The sequence below is a fragment of the Pseudorasbora parva genome, chromosome 8, assembly GCF_024679245.1.
Source record: "Pseudorasbora parva isolate DD20220531a chromosome 8, ASM2467924v1, whole genome shotgun sequence".
In the NCBI taxonomy this organism is placed as follows: domain Eukaryota; kingdom Metazoa; phylum Chordata; class Actinopteri; order Cypriniformes; family Gobionidae; genus Pseudorasbora; species Pseudorasbora parva.
Genome location: NC_090179.1, coordinates 27,416,189 through 27,432,182, shown reverse-complemented (window position 1 = coordinate 27,432,182; position 15,994 = coordinate 27,416,189). Strand labels below are relative to the sequence as shown.

The 15,994-nt window shown below is 39.7% G+C and overlaps 1 protein-coding gene across 2 annotated transcripts; it reads right to left on the bottom strand.

Annotated features, from left to right (window-relative positions):
* Positions 1 to 258: 258 nt before the first annotated feature.
* wdr81 (WD repeat domain 81) lies at positions 259 to 15,825 on the bottom strand. Of its 2 annotated transcripts, none has more exons than XM_067450595.1 (12): positions 15,614 to 15,825; positions 14,139 to 14,542; positions 10,357 to 13,892; positions 10,131 to 10,238; positions 9,810 to 10,003; positions 9,442 to 9,623; positions 8,028 to 8,193; positions 7,090 to 7,255; positions 6,176 to 7,003; positions 3,766 to 3,911; positions 3,441 to 3,623; positions 259 to 2,153 (listed from the first exon to the last, which is right to left on the bottom strand). In XM_067450595.1, exons 2-12 carry the CDS (start codon positions 14,495 to 14,497, stop codon positions 1,827 to 1,829), a joined length of 6,195 nt encoding a protein of 2,064 aa, XP_067306696.1. In that variant the 5' UTR covers positions 14,498 to 14,542; positions 15,614 to 15,825; the 3' UTR covers positions 259 to 1,826. The 2 variants fall into 2 exon arrangements, with proteins under 2 accessions (XP_067306696.1, XP_067306697.1); XM_067450596.1 differs by having other exon boundaries at positions 14,139 to 14,532.
* Between the last annotated feature and the right edge of the window lie 169 nt (positions 15,826 to 15,994).

Genomic DNA, 15,994 nt, shown 5'->3' with positions numbered 1-15,994 from the left:
CTTATATGCCACACAAACAAACCAGTGGCATCTGCCAAGATCTTCAAATTGAGAGCAGTTGAAAAGCAGTGCGTTGCAAACAATCAAATGGACTTTGTCCTACCAGCATAACCTCTCTGGTGGTTGCTCTGGTTCCAAGCCTGAAAATCTACAGAGTGAACCAAACAATCCCACTCCTTCATCAATGAGTAGGTCATTAAATCACCCCCTTCTAAATGATTTTCAGGTGACAAGAAAAAAAAAAAAATACAAGACACATTAATTATCTATTTCTTTTACTTTAAATCATAGAAAAGGTTATTTTTAGCGAGTATATAGAAAAAGGTCACATTTTAAAAAGAAAAATACAAGAGCAATGGCCAATGTGGTTTCAGACAGTGTTGCTTGTGTTATATTAGACAGATTGCTTGCCAAATCTCAAATGGACATGATAATTAGCTAGAATTATAGGAACATCAAGCTGTTTGAGTAAAATACAACCAGTTGCATTTTTAAATATTTATAAGGAATCATATATAAAGCAATATCCACATTTCCAAATTGTCTGACCGTACAGGATTCACTGAAAAACTCTACATAGTAACATGTAATCTGTCTATTTCAACACATTATAATAAAGGCCTGAACTCATATCAGAACTCGTAATCACAAGCTAAATCTCCAAACCTGACAGCTAGTGGGTTTCAGAAAATATGGTGTGGTGAATTAGAGAGCCAGTGACTCTGAATAAACTCTCACTAAATATTCTAACATTATATATATGGAATGTCTAGAGACAATAATGTTTTACATAAAGCATTCCAGTAATAAATTAAATAGGTTCATATCTTTTTAAAGATGTTGCAAAAAAGTTATTTTAGATAGTAAGCATTAGGCTCAACAAAGATATATATCTTATATATCATTAATATAAATGTGTATGTATATACAAACATACATACAGAATGTTGTGTGTAAAATGTAACATGTCACTTGACCTGGCTTTGATGCGACAAACAAATGAATTAACACATCATCAAAGTTAATAAAGCATCAAATTGATCTAAATAGTCGTTAGGTACATTTTGTCAAGAGGGTCCAAACTCAGGATTCAGGACCACTCCATTGCATATTAGGTGCTTACACTCTTAGTCAGTGTACAGTAACAGAACGAATAGTCATCTTGGACTTGACCAAGGTCACATTTTGATCACATCTGTCTTGTTCATTATGCTTCATTGACGTGGATGTAGAAACATACCGTGTAGTATAGAAAAAAAGTGCCAAACATGGTGCACTATAAACGTCTACCATGAATACTGCATAGTTGCTGAGCAAGTCTGGTGAAACGAATCATATGATATGATATGATCAACATAGTCTAACCTGTGATTCTCACAGTGTTGTTTTTGGTGATTTCACTCATCTCATGGAAAGTGTAAATGCTACACTAGATATACCGCTAATAGATAATACCACACTTCCTGAGCTCATCTCATGGATCCAAGAGTCCATTCATTTGACATTTTTGAAGAGAATTTACATACAAGTTGATTCTTACTTACAAAGCAGCTAGTGTAGTTATATAACATGAACCCTAAAAATCATAAAAAAAAGACAATTCTTTTGATTGTATGAATCAGAGGCAATATTCAGTTTTGGTCACTTACTAAAGAGCGAGGTTGCAAGTTCTTTTTCAGCGAGGTTAATATGGACATTTCAGGCTCGCTCCCACTGAAAACGGTTTCTTTGCGCATGGTTTGGCAAGATTGTTTCATTCTGGGGAAGGAGGCAAAAGTGGCACAAGGAATATATAAATTTTGAAAAGCAACACAACACTAGTTAGTTTAAGCCAGCAGCCTGATGGCACCGTTGTCAGAGCCGAGCAGCAGAAGCCTCTTGGTGGGCAGCACCGACAGACTTGTGAGAGTCCCACGAAAGTTCTCTGAGCTGAGCTTGGTGGATCCCCCCAGGTTGGCTGTGCTGTCCAGAATGGAGTACACCCCGATTTTGTTGGCAACAGTTCCTGCCACAATCTCAGCACCGTACAGATCAAATGCATGGATGGGGTCGGATGGAGTCCTGTACTGGTGGAGTGGCTTGTGCTCCACATCTTTCCAAACGGTCAATGTGTGGTCAGATGAAGAAGTAATGAGCAAATTTCCATCTGTTGCCTACAAATTAATACATAAAAAAAATGTCAAGTAACAAACAGGTGGGTATGTGTCAACAATTTCACTGGCTCAACTATAAAAGGACGATCCTTTATATATATATATGTATGAAAATTTGCAACAGGCTCAATATTATATACTGTAGCTATAAAGTAACCCAATAAAATTATAAATACATTTTTGCATATACAATTATGGCATACTAATTCATATAGCTTTCAACAAATACAGCACTGTTCATAAGTTTGTGGTTGATTAGATTATTATATTTTTATAAATTTCTTTAGATTTTTGAAAGACTTTTAATGTCACAAAGGCTGTATTTTTTAGATTTTCTTTAAAAGAACAGCATTCATTTGAAATTGAAATCTTTTAACATTGTAAATGTCTTTACTGGCACTTTTGATCAATTCAATGTATCCTTCCAGATTAAAATGATTAATTACAATCTTACTGAACCCAAACTTTCCAAAGATCATCCAAAGTCATTTTTGCTAAAATCATTATCTTGTCGACTAATCAGCAGAATTTGTGACAATTAAGTTGAATTATAAGGGTGTCAGAAAACCAAACTTTTAAATTCATAAAAGGCATAAAAATGGATGTACAAGATCCATAAATGTGAGATTATCAGTAGCAACACAGCAGCAGCCCAAAAGACCTTCACACTAGCTCCGGGGCAGTAGGAGCCCTGCTAAATATTGTTGAACCCTGCTAAGGTTCATCCATTTCCTAAGAGAGTCAAGAATAATAAAGTAATTGTGCAGCAATCTGCAAGGCTCATAGATTTTGTCCTAATGAGTAACTCATGTCTATATTTGCCCAAACATGGGCCTCTGGTGGCAGAGACAGACCTTTGACCCCACAAATCAGGGTTAAATAAAGTTTGCATAGTTCTAGTCACTTGTTGACTGCATCTGAACAAACCAACACAGTACAAGTTTTACTCATAATACTGACATTTCAGGTACTGATGTGAATCAAGACACTGACACTGAAGTAAAAACAGGAAGTCCATTTCCTGTAATCCTCTGAATTTCCCATCATTCTAGATGCAATCCTGAACATTTGTACTAAGAACTCATAATGAGTGCTAGAGAAGAAAACAATCTGATTCACATTTTTTATGGACAATGTGTATCCTTTTTTACACAATATTCTCTAATATCAATACAGGCGCAATTACTGTTTACAAGCATGTGAACTACGAAAACATCAAAGGACATTAGAGCATGCAGTCGTATGCACGTCCTACATTACACATTAACCAATTACATCTATCCTCACTTTCATTTGCAGTATATCTCCCTCGTGACCAGGCCAGCCTCTTAGCACCAGACCCGTTCTCGCATCCAGCAGCACTATGAATCCAGTAGAGAAGCCTGCCGCCACAGTGTGCCCCCCCGGACTGACAGCCAGGCAGCGTATCAGGCCAGCATTCATGTTACTGTAGGCTAGACGGAACTCATGCTGTCAACAAAGAAATAACAGAGTCCTTACTGGTAATAATAAGCATTGCAGGAAGGAATAAAACAACAGCCTGGCCACTACGGCTGTAAAACAAAAAACAGCTGATCTTAAAATTACTGGATGGCAGAGGACTGAGCTGTACCTGCAAGCCAGGTTTGCGTGGGTCTATGAAACGCAGCACAGAGTCAGCGCTAGCAAACACTACGCTGCGGTGAGGAGCAGGCATGGTGGCGACGGCTGTGATAGGGTTCTTCCCGTCCAGAGGTTCATTACAGCGTAAATTCTTACCTAGTCAATATGAAAGAGAGAAAGCCAAACAAGGCATCATTTAAGTTTGTTGGTTTGACAGACACAGTGAAAACACATTCTGTCCAAGAAATGTATTATTCTGTGTAATCGTATTTTGTGAGGAAACGACAGTTGTGGAAATGCATTTTTGTAATACATTGGCAGACTCATTTGTATTCCTATGGCTAATTTTGATTTTATATATCCAACATACACAACATTTTATAGATTTTATATATTAAATATTTTCTTTTCATACTTTTTGCATTATTTGCCAAAATTGCAGCGCAATTAGAAAGAATGCACAAAAAATATATATCACATGACACTTGAAATTACTGGATCAATCGTGATTTTATGTCAAATGTTTTATTATTTTATTAGATTATTTTATATTAATAAATTAGATTTTTTTGGTAACACTTTACAATACGGTTCATTAGTTAACATGAATTAACTAGATTAGTTAAAATTAAGCATTAACATTAGTAAGCATTTATTTATTTTGTTAATGTTAAAGGGGGGGGTGAAATGCTGTTTCCTGCATACTGAGCGTTTTACACGGTTAAAGACTTGGATTCCCATCCTAAACATAGACAAAGTTTCAAAAACTAAGTTGGACGTTTGATGGAGCATTTCTGTTTAAAAATACTCCTTCCGGTTTCTCACAAGTTTCTGAGAGTTTTTTTCGAGTATGGGTCGGCTTGACGTCGACAGAGCGGAAGGTCCTTGTATGGGCTGTACGGGCTCTTTTCCCGGAAGGGTGCGCGCGTGTGTGACTAGAGCGAGAGAGGAAATGCACGGCCGTAAACACTCTCTCAGCTGCGATCCAGTCGTCCGTGCAACACTTCTGTCGCACCGCGCTCCACTTTATTCCTATGGGTGACATCAAGCGACTTCAACGCTTCAGCACAGCATTCCGGGAAGGCAGCGCTGCATTTGAACCGATTTGAACGCAGAAATGACGGGAAGCGGCACAACATCGCTTCAGTTGCGTCGCAAAGTGGATCTCCATGGTCACTGCTGTCACAGGACTTCACCAAATCAACAGTTACCAAAATAGTGTGTTTTTGATGGAGCGGTGACGATAAAGGTTCGCGGTGGTGCTTTAGAAGCAGGTGGTGAGCAAAACTGCTTCAAATGTCTATGTTGTTGGCTATCGTCGCGTAAGTAAACATCAGTAAACAACACGATCGTTTATAACGTTAGTTAATGTATCAATGGAGCATGCGATATATGGTGTGTGTTTAAATACATTTGTTTAGCTGACCAATATAGGTGTCAGTTTGTTTATTGTAAAACCACCCAAACATAAACCTAGCCTTCTCACAAAGCGTGCTTCGTCATTCAAATGCATTAACGGTTACTCCATTGTTGTTCTATGTATAACGTTACACTAGTCTGACGTGCAAAACTGTTTTGCTTGCTACTGCTAAGGTTTAGTCGCATACAATAGTCCATAAACCGAATCATATCCTCATAAACTGCGAGTAAACACACACAGATGTTGACAGGCCCTTAAATACAGTACATACCACAGAGACGGACGTCCTGCTGCTGCTGTTTCTCCTGTTCAATTTATTTCAGCCTCTGGATCTGATTCTGGATCATATATGTATTAATCTGTTGAATCTGATTTAGGGTAGCGTTTTCTTCTCCACGCTTGAGGACATTACCGATTTGTGTGCTCGTCATTCTTTAGCTCCGCCCACACGATATGCCTCCAGCTGCTCGTTTTTTTCGGAAAGACTCGGTACAGCCTATTTTTTTTATAAATATAATAAAACTAAAGACTTTTCGGAGATATGAAGGATGCAATACTACTCTATAGGTCCTCAAGATTGACATGGGATTGACTGAAAATTAGTGTTTAATTCCCCCCCCCCCCCCCCCCCCCCCTTTAATTTCAACATTTACTAATACATTATTAAAATCTTGTTAACATTAGTTAATGCACTGTGAACTAACATGAACAAACCATGACCGGCTGGATTTTTAGTAACTAATGTTAACAAAAATGAACAAATACAGTAACAAATTAACTAAAGCTTAAATGTAAAGCTTTACCTTTTTTTTAAGTTTAAAAGTTTAGGTCAGGGACGAGGGTAAACAATGAAGTCTATGCATTATTGAAAGCATGGTAAAAAGTTACTCTCACACAAATGAAAGAAAGAAAAAAAAAGGTTAATAAAAAAATTACTATTAACATACAGTATGCCACACAAGGTTATTAATCCTACAAATTAATATTATTACTTCCTCACCTGTGAACTGATCCCACAGATGCACAGTACCATCACAGCTAACCACTTGCTGGAAGGCCTCTAGCTGGCCCACATAAAATACAGATTTGCGGTGCTCTGCGTACGTGAGTCGGGGTTCAACCTCTCGTGTGCCATCACCGTTGTTATAAAGCGGCCACAACTTTACAGTTTTGTCTTTACTCCCAGACAGGAAGTAGTCCTCCCCTGCTAGTGGCGCCAGACATTTTGCAGTGCCCGAGTGGCCCAAGAAACTCTGAAGACGGATCTGGTGGAAGTGGAAGTGCAAGTCCTGCTGGTTAAGGCCAATCTCATACTGCCAGTATGCAAGCCAGTTACCCTGCAGGGAGCGGCTGCTGCGCGGGAGGTCCTGTTTCAGTGCGCTGTCCTCCGGAGTGGGTCCCAGGACCCAAGAGTATGAGGAGTGAGAGAAAGAAGGTCCAGCTGAAGAAAGCGCAGTCGTGGCAAGACACGTCTGAGGAGCATTGCTACCATAAGGCCGTGTCCATGTTTCCAAAGAGGACAAGTTTGGACTCCCACAGGCTTCAGTGTCCCGGGGTACCTGGATACGGTTTCCCACCAGATGACTGCCAAAGGTTCCTGACTCAGGCAGGATGTCTCCACCTAGTGGTGTGGAAGTGGTTGAGGGAGCAGGGAAGGGACTACGATTTACCTGGCGACCCATACTAGGTGAGAGGCCTGTAGCAGATGTTCTCTGTCCTCCAGCTGTGCTGGCTTCTGGGCTACCTGGACTTGCTCGTTCATGATATGATTGGGCAAGACTCCAAACTAACTCATGATTGAGAACCAGTTTGCGAATCGCTGCATCGCCTAAAAAAAACAAGGTGAAAGAACACCTTTATCAATGCCTAAAAAAGGTGTTTTTGTCAAGCTAACCAGTATAAATGTGTTTTTACCAACGAGACAGTAGAAAGGAATGTAAGATGCATAAGCCATTTCAGGATTGAACACAGCCTGAAGTTCCTCCAAAACCCCAAGCTCACAAGTAACCTCTGTCCCGTCTGGAATGGAAACGTCTAGGTATGTGCAGTCTCCAACCTCCCTACGTCGGGCACTTCCCATCTGCACATAAAGAAAATGTATTTAAATCATTAAATAATCATGTAGTTGTTTGTGAATCAGACTCCAAAGGCCAAGTATTAATAATTATATAAATATATTTATCTTCATCTGGATATTGGCCACTGGACATTTAATTGCTCATTCTGATTTCCCCTATTTATCATCTTTTTACATTTGATAAATGATAAAAACTGTGGTTTAATATTTAACAACATTGTTAAATGTAGTCTTTAGCAAATCAAAAAAAAAAAAGTATTATATATTTGTGCATCCACATTCATTTGTTGTTTATTTGCTACATTTGTAACATTGGGTTCAATGGTGGTTCAAATGTTATACTTGCCATGCAAAAAAATGTCACCGTCCCCACCACAAATAAACTAAATAGTTACTGTTTTCATTGTGTTTGACCAATGTAACATTGTGTTGTAATAAATACAGTTATGACATCAAATTTCAGATACCAGTAAAATTTCCCAACTCTCAATTCCATTTTTGATACTAGAGCAAAAACTACTAGCCTAACATAAATTTAAAATATTACTTAAACCAAGTAAAAATCAGTAATAAAATAAGAGCAACTAATCAAATAACAAAGAACAAGATATACACAAAAGCCTGCCAAATAGTATATCATATAAAGTATATAATACAAAATCCAATATAATATTTGTCAGGCTGTTGTTCAAAATATGATTTTGTTTTGATTTGTTAAATATAAACACAAAGGTTAAATACAATAAAATAAATATTGTAAATAGTCTTTGGTTACCTGATTTTGCAGACATTTCAGGAAGGAGAAAACTTGGAAGAACCTACGGAGGGTTTCTGCCATGTGCTGTTGTACCATCTCTCGGCCAATACGCAGACAGATCAGAGCCATGAGGCTCAGAGTCTTCAGACACAATGCGGAACGAGTCTGCACTCCACTAGGAAAGCTGAACACAGAAAAACAAGTAAATAAGAGTCCATTTTAACTCATGTGGAGCACAAACCAGAGGGCAGCTCTGATTCTCACGGGAAGTTTTAAAGGTGTGGTAAAAGACGATTTTACTTTTCTAACTTTAGCTAGTGTGTATGTTATTTTGCAGTAGTTAAGTTGCTGTTTGAGCATAAACAACATCTGTAAAGTTCAAAGTTTAACACATCCAGAAAAAAAAGAAAGAGCGCTACACATTTAATGAAATGTATATCAGTTCATGGTTTGTGTGAAAGAGAAATTCTCAGTATTTCATTGAGACTTGAGATTAAATAAACTGCTTAAGTATTGTAGTATTAATTTTCACATGCAGGTTAAAAACAAGAAAGTGGCTGGTAAAACCGTTGAGTGGCTGGTAGATTTTGAAATCCACCAGCCACAGTGGCCGGTAGACAAAAAAGTGAATTTCCATCCCTCTGCCAGTGCTGGAGGCAGCTGCCAGTCCGGTAGATGCGTGTGAGCGAAAGGACAACGCTGTTCTTTTTTCACAAAAAAAGGCATTCCACCGTTTTTACACAAACTACAATACGCAGGAGCCTCTACGGTATGCAAAATAGGTCAATATTCACCACTAACCAAACGCAATTTGCTAGCTGCCTCAAGATCTCTCACTGTTCTACAGCTGCGTTTGATGTACGAAAGCAACATACCATGCTATCATGTACTTATTTTACTTTTTGCCACCTGACCATGTATTTTTAATTCACTCATTTGTCTGTCATGGAGCGTGCATCCCGTCACCTGTAGGTAAGTGTCACATTTGCCTCAAGATCTCTCACTGTTTTACAGCTGCTTAGACCCAGATAGATGCAGAAGAGCAACAGACAGTGAAATCATGGACTTATTTACCACTTAACTTATATTTTATTCCGCTATTTTTGATTGTATTAAGCTAAAGTCTTTACAGACTACTGGTAAAGGTAGGGGGTTTCTGTGAAACATGCACTAGAAGGTTAGTGAATCAGAACACACTGGGCCAGCTAACCAATCTGAGCCCATTGTGTATTTTTGAGGGACCTGGAAACCATCAGAGCATTTTTACAAGGAGGGACAGAGGAGTGTAGAATAAAGTTAAAATATATGAAAAAAATAATAATAATTAAACAAAGCATAAACACGTTACAGTGCACCCCACAAACCCACTCGAAATAATGTGTTTTACCACCCCTTTAACTTCCTGACCCTGACTATATAAGTAAGCTTTTACCCCATCTTAGTGGATGTTAACAAATCCAGCAGAGGCAGCAGAACATCCTGATTAATCTTCATCAGCATGTCCATTAGAGTGGTGTCTGATAAGAATACTATAATCTTCTGAGTGAGTACTGCAGCACCCAAAAGCCCAGCCTCCTTTCGTGTGTTCAAGCGGCAAGAAGAAGGTGGAGAGACCTGCAAGGTTCAAGGGAGCAGAAATAAATAAATAACAATTTAAATGATTAGCTGAAATCTTTGCTATTAATTGGTTTAAGTGAATTATTGAAAAATAATTTCTCAATTTACAGTGAATTTTTCAAGACATCAATAGAGTTTGCCAGGTTATTTCTATTTTAAAGAAATTCAGATTTAAACAGTTACCAGGTAACCAATGTAAGGTAGATATTGATAAGTCAACACTGGTTCTCCATAGAGATGTGCTATGTAAATAAGACACTCGAGAACTGGTCGTGCAGTCTGGTCACCAACAACTGGCTTCTTTTCATATACACTTCCGACACTCTCAAGGCTATTTTCCTCATTCGCAGAGAGCATGAACTGGTGTTTGTCAAGACCTTAAAAAAAACAAAAAAACAATAAATATATATATTTAACAGAGATCATTATGAGAAATGTTTAAAGCCCAAACCATCAAGAAGCTAAGAATAGTGATAAATGTCAGTTAGGAGATTGCAGTTGTACCTATGTAACATGAAGTAAGTAATCGCAGCAGGTTCCTAGCGATGAATCGAGATGTCAATGTTGGCCCCAGTTTTGCAGACAGCCATCTGACAGTTTTGCACACAGTGTCTAGAAAAGAAAATGTATTTTTATTGCACAATCCAGGTGTACTTTTAAATACTGTATCAATATTACATATGTACAAATAAATCAAATGCATAAAAAAGATGCATCTGTTCTAACTAACCTAACAATATCTTGTGTTCTTTTTCCTCAGAGTCCTCTAAAGTGTCATGTTCAGTCTCTTCTTCCTCCATGTTTTTCTCTGCATCTTCTTGCACCATTCCATTCATGAGGTCTCCCTCAAGTGTGGCTACAGTTGCCTCAGACTCCTCGGTACAGACTGAAAGAGTCATCTCTAGACTGGGCACCCTTTGCACTGTAATTTCTCGGTATTCCACTGTCTCCTCCTCATCCTCAAGTTCTCCACCATCCTCACCATCACTAGCTTGCTTTAGGTCCTGACAGCTGTCAGCAGATTTTAAACTTGCCCGGTCTCCAATGGACACCTCACTAGCGCTGCTCTTGTCGCTCAGTTTCCCCACACTGAGAGACTCCTGATCTTGGTCTTTATTTGATGAGCTTTGGTTCTGCTGTTTAGCAGCAAGCGTCATTGTTGCTCCAGATGCATTATTATTCACATAGAAGCCATTCTGAAAGTCCTCACCTTCAGTCAGAAAAACCTGGTCATTGAGACTGATGCCTGAGGAGTAATCCACAAGTCCTTGGTCTCCAACAACACCAACACCTCCACTACCACCTCCACTGCCTCCTCCTACTTTGCCAGAAGATGTGGCAGCAGAAGACCTCCCCTCCTCACACTCATAGTCTTCATCTTCCTCATCCAAGTCGCCAGCAGCACCCCTTAAAACTTTTGAGCCCTCCCATTCAGTCCCTCCATCTGTATTGCAGTTTTCAAAGCCAGTGATAACCTGCAGAACATGTGGGAGAAGGCTAGATAGAAAGGCCTGCAAACCAAGCCTTACAATAAGCTGCAGCACAAAGCAATCCGTGTAGAGGTAGAAGCGGCCTCGAAGGCATCTGGGATTCTCATACACCCCTACCAGAGGCTTTAGTAGGTACTTGGAGGCATTGCGAGGCCCAAGAACCCTGGACACAGGCTCAAATAAGTACCAGGCCGCATAAACGGCAGTGGACTCCTCTGACATCAAAGAAAGCACAAAAGGTAGAAGAATCTCAAGGCCCTCTGCAGTTATGTCACCCTTTAGAAGGGTCTCCAGCTGTTGCCATAGGTTGAACACAATGTCACGGCCCTGAACACTGTTAATGGACTCCATCTTGGAGTGGTAGGAGAATATGAATTTATGCAGTGTTGGGAAGTATGCTGGAAAGGGTAGAGGGGACAGAACAGGACTAAGCAGTTGCCAAGGGTTTGGTGGTGGAAGACCCTCATAAACAGGGTCATATTTGAACAGAAACGGCAGTCCTTGTGCATGTATTGTGAACATTTCTGTCTTGGAACAATGCTTGTGGACCTGCAAAAGAGCCTCCAGTGCATGATGGAGTGGTAGCGGAACATCTCGAAAGTTTGTAAAGCACAGCTTCAATACTGCTTGAAACCGATCACTCAGTTGTGTTCCTGGACTCAGTCCTCGCAGTTTGGAAGAATAAAAGATCTCAGCGATGAGAACACCCAAAGCTTGCATATCTCTCTGGAAAAGATCTGAGAATGACAGAGGAACTTTCAGTACAGGTCTCATGTCTTTCTTGTTCATGTCAAGACCTATTGGATGATGGACTTGGGAGTGTAGACCTTTCACCAAGAAGTTGTTGAGCTTTTCAAACTCATCCAAAGGTTGCAGAGGTTTGAATCCTTCTGGCAGGCTTATCTTGAAATTCTCAAAATTAGAAGCTTCTGGCTTTTTACTAATAGAGGCTGCTCTGTGAAGCATGGTTGCCCTAATTCCTGATCCTAGTGTATTTGTGGCATTTCCAGGTGCTTCACTAGGGAGAGAACCGTGAGAAGGAGACACAGCCAAAGAAACACTCTCCCCACTGGTCTTTCCACCAGCAGAACCAACCAAAGGAATTGGAACAGAAGTTGATGATAAGGAGCCACTTAAGTCAAGAGCTTCCATTGCTTGTTCAAGATCCTCATCCCGGCCTACCAAAGACCAGCCACTGGATTCACATCCTGTTGCCTCTGGGACCAATCCATCTACACCATCCAGCATGGTTTCAAGTGGTGGAACCTGCCATGTCGTTACGTTTACAGGACCAAAAGGAGGAGGTTCTGGAGGTGAATACTGGTAAGGCGCAAGACGGGGTGGATGAGGGTGTTCAAACAGTTGCACAACTCCATAGCTGGTGAGATGGGTGTGGTTATCCACCAAGTGCAAGCAAACGTTCTTGGCTTTGACAGCTTCTTTACCCGATAGCTTATAGCCAAATGTTAGGTCGATCCAGTGATGCAACTGTTGAGATACTTCACGACTCTCTAACAGTTGTCTATGCACAGCAATAAACTCTTCGCAGGAGTTACACCACGGAGGTACATCAAGGTCTGGCATGTCTGGGTGAATGGAGTGAAATATAGAAGGATCTGTGTAAAATTCTGGGATGCATTCATCTGGGGTCCAACTCTGAATACGTTCCATACTAGCTGGATATTCATTGGGCTCCCACTGGGAACGAACATGGCCACACAGCACAGATTTAGGTGTCTGTCTAGCTTTGTAGACATAATAAGTGATGTCTGAAAGAACATCTGAGATATGATGGGGAACGTGGAGGTGATCAGACTGTCCTGAGCCACCAGGTACTACTGGTCCACCAATATCTGAGGCAAAATTGCTTCCACCACTTCCATTAGCTGCTGCTAGTGCTTCTTTGGTCATTTCGTACGTGAAGTCCAATTGTTTATCGCCCTTATTCAGACGAAATTTTGACTTCTTGAGATCACGAAACCTTCCATGTGGCACAGTGAAATCGACTACCCAGGGTAAAACCGGGTGATAGTTTGGGTCTCCCTCACGCCTCCCAGCCAGTCGATTTAATTCCATCAGATATTGAAAGTTGCTGACTCGACCGTTGACCCAGTCTAGAACCAGAGATTTGAGCTCATCCAGACAATTTTCACAAAGCTGTTCACTCACACCACTCTTATGACTCTGATTATCTTTTGCTGTAACACTTGTTGGCACGCTACTTCCTAATGCATATGTCACATCATCCCTGTATTCTCCAAATTTTTCATAATGTGCCAGTGAGATCTTTAGGCGACTGCAAAGCTGCTCATCAACTGCAATGTCAAGTAAGGAGAGTTCGCCACACAATAGCCCTGAGGCATGACATTCACGCATTGCTATAAGTAGTTGGTACAAAATGAACAATATCTTAGCATGGCTGTTAGCCAGTTTAGCTGGACTGTAGGTGACGATGTCATGAACAGTGTACTGTGTGTATGGAAAAATCATATAAAGAACCTCCTCTGACTCCAACAAGCATTCTACAGGAAGCACATTTGGACACAAACTGTCAGTACTTTGTTTGGTGGCCGAGCTGCTGGATGGGAATGGGCAGTCTTTCTCCTTCTCTTTGGCTGGCGAGAGGGATGGTGACACTCGATCAGTAGAGATAAAGCCAGAGCAAAACAGTTTCTGCAAGGCTTGGCGAACAGCATCTATGGCCAAAACAGGTGTCTGCTCAATCAAATCTGCATATGGTTGCACATGATTCATGTAAGCTTCACGCCACAGATTTCTGATGGAGAAAAAAAATGCAGGAACAAAAAAATATATATATGAAGGATATTACAAGTAAACACTTATTTACTAAATGCTTCACGTCATTTTAACTTTAACGAAAATAGTATAATAGTAAAAATTAACTGCACAATAGATCTCAAGACATCATAATGCACAGTATGAAAAATGCAATTTGCAATTATGCAATTTAAATATCTGATTCTAATATCAGCAGAAAACTAGCAAAGACAGAGTACTGTACCTTAAATTAGACTGGGATACTCCCTGCATTAGAGTCATGAAAGAGTCCTGAGAGAGTCCCTCCCCATGGCAGCCTGGTTCCCTGGCTAATCTGTATCCTAGTTTGCGCTTTCTAAGACCTTGGATACAAACACGTGTCCAACCAGATGGCAATTTCATCTGAGAGCGCTGGAGAAGAGTGCATATTTCTCCCTCACTAAAGCACTCATATCTTGCACAGCGAGTAACTCTCCTGTTTCTCAGGGCCATTACCCAGCGAGTTGGGACCAGGACCACCAGTTCATTGGTTCGCTGACTGGGTCCAGTCTGCCGCTGATCAATACCCAGGTCCCTCTCCAAGGCTGCCGCTAACCACTCCATGATCTCTTTCAGTTGACTGTGGCCTTTGTATGCCCCTATAAGAAGCTAAGAAAATATCAGGAATGACAGGAAATAAAAAGCACTAAAGATACTATTCGTTTTTGCAGACACTTACTGTATACCACATATGCTCATGACATAAAATAATAACAAAAATAAATTTAAAGGAGACACATGGAAAATGTGCATATCCACTGCAAATAAAAGACAGCAAGCTTGAGTAACATACTAATGCAATCTTACTTACATAATACACGATGTGCAAGTGCCGTGACACTAAATAAGTTACTGTAGATCACCATAGATGATCTTAAAAGAGCATCTAAAGAAAATTGTTACTGATTACGCTATTTTAGAAGCATAGTTTCTATAGTACCATTTTACATTTCTAAAGTAACACCTTACAGCAATAATACATATTACTAAAATAAACAAAAAATATTAAAGCATTGAAAGAAGCGTTATAAATGTAACGTTTGTACATACAATAATGTAAATTACTGTAAAATAAAATAGTGTCAAATATTGTAACTTGATTTAAAATAATTACAATCTTTAATCATTTTATAATAATTGTATTACAAAAATAATGTTATGCATAACAATTTAAAATATGTAATATTTGATCAATTTGGGTGTTCAGTGTGCATATGTTTGCACAGTAGAAGCTTGCAGATCCAATCATCTTCACTCTAGCAACTAATGATTTGTCGAGGGCACTGATGTCACACAAAATGTCATGCATTACGTTACCCCGTGACACTTCTACCGTACTTACAATTCAATATTATCTACAAAGAAAGCAGAATAACTACAATTATAATCACAACAACATAATCACCAATAACATAATCTACTGTAAAGACCGAGCAATAAAATATAGCACATAAACTCATCTTTAATTTCTGTAACGTTCAGTTCCTCTTATCACTGCACAGAATAAGGAAATAGTGCACTTCTGTCAGTTCTCGCATGTAAAGTTACAGATTGAGACCAGCACTACTTTGTACATTAAATCAAAAGGCAACCTGCTTGACTGATGTAAATACACAAGCATTGCCGTTAAGCAAACATTTGGAAAAGAGAAGACCAGTCCATCTAGCTGTTGTTGCTCACCTTCACTGTTTGCTGCTTGTCAGCAGCTGAGCTCTAGAAAAGCTGCCATTAGGATGCCACGTCCCATGTTTTTGGGATGTAGAAATAGTATTTCCAGTACTTTAAGAACCACCATAACCGCGCAATAATTTCCTAAGAAGTCGAAAATATTTTGTTGTTCTCAGAAGCCATAGTGTTGAGTTCAGAGCCTCACGTGACTCTCGTCTGCGTGCGTGCGCTCCCAGACCGTGTGATTCTCAACCCTTGGCATTGTGTCATAATACAAGTCACCGCAATATTACAGAGGGGGAAAAATAGTCAAAAATTAAACGTCCTTACAAATGGTTTATTTTTTTATATATATAGTTTATAGCACCCCCCCGATTTTTTTGAGAGAAATTC

Coding starts and splice junctions, on each gene's coding strand:
- wdr81 (XM_067450595.1), bottom strand. CDS start 14,497: ATGGAGTGGTTAGCGGCAGCCTTGGAGAGGGACCTGGGTATTGATCAG. Junction 10,239..10,356: donor AGAACACAAGATATTGTTAG/GTTAGTTAGAAC, acceptor TTTCTTTTCTAG/ACACTGTGTGCAAAACTGTC. Junction 2,154..3,440: donor GAGATATACTGCAAATGAAA/GTGAGGATAGAT, acceptor ATTAATTTGTAG/GCAACAGATGGAAATTTGCT.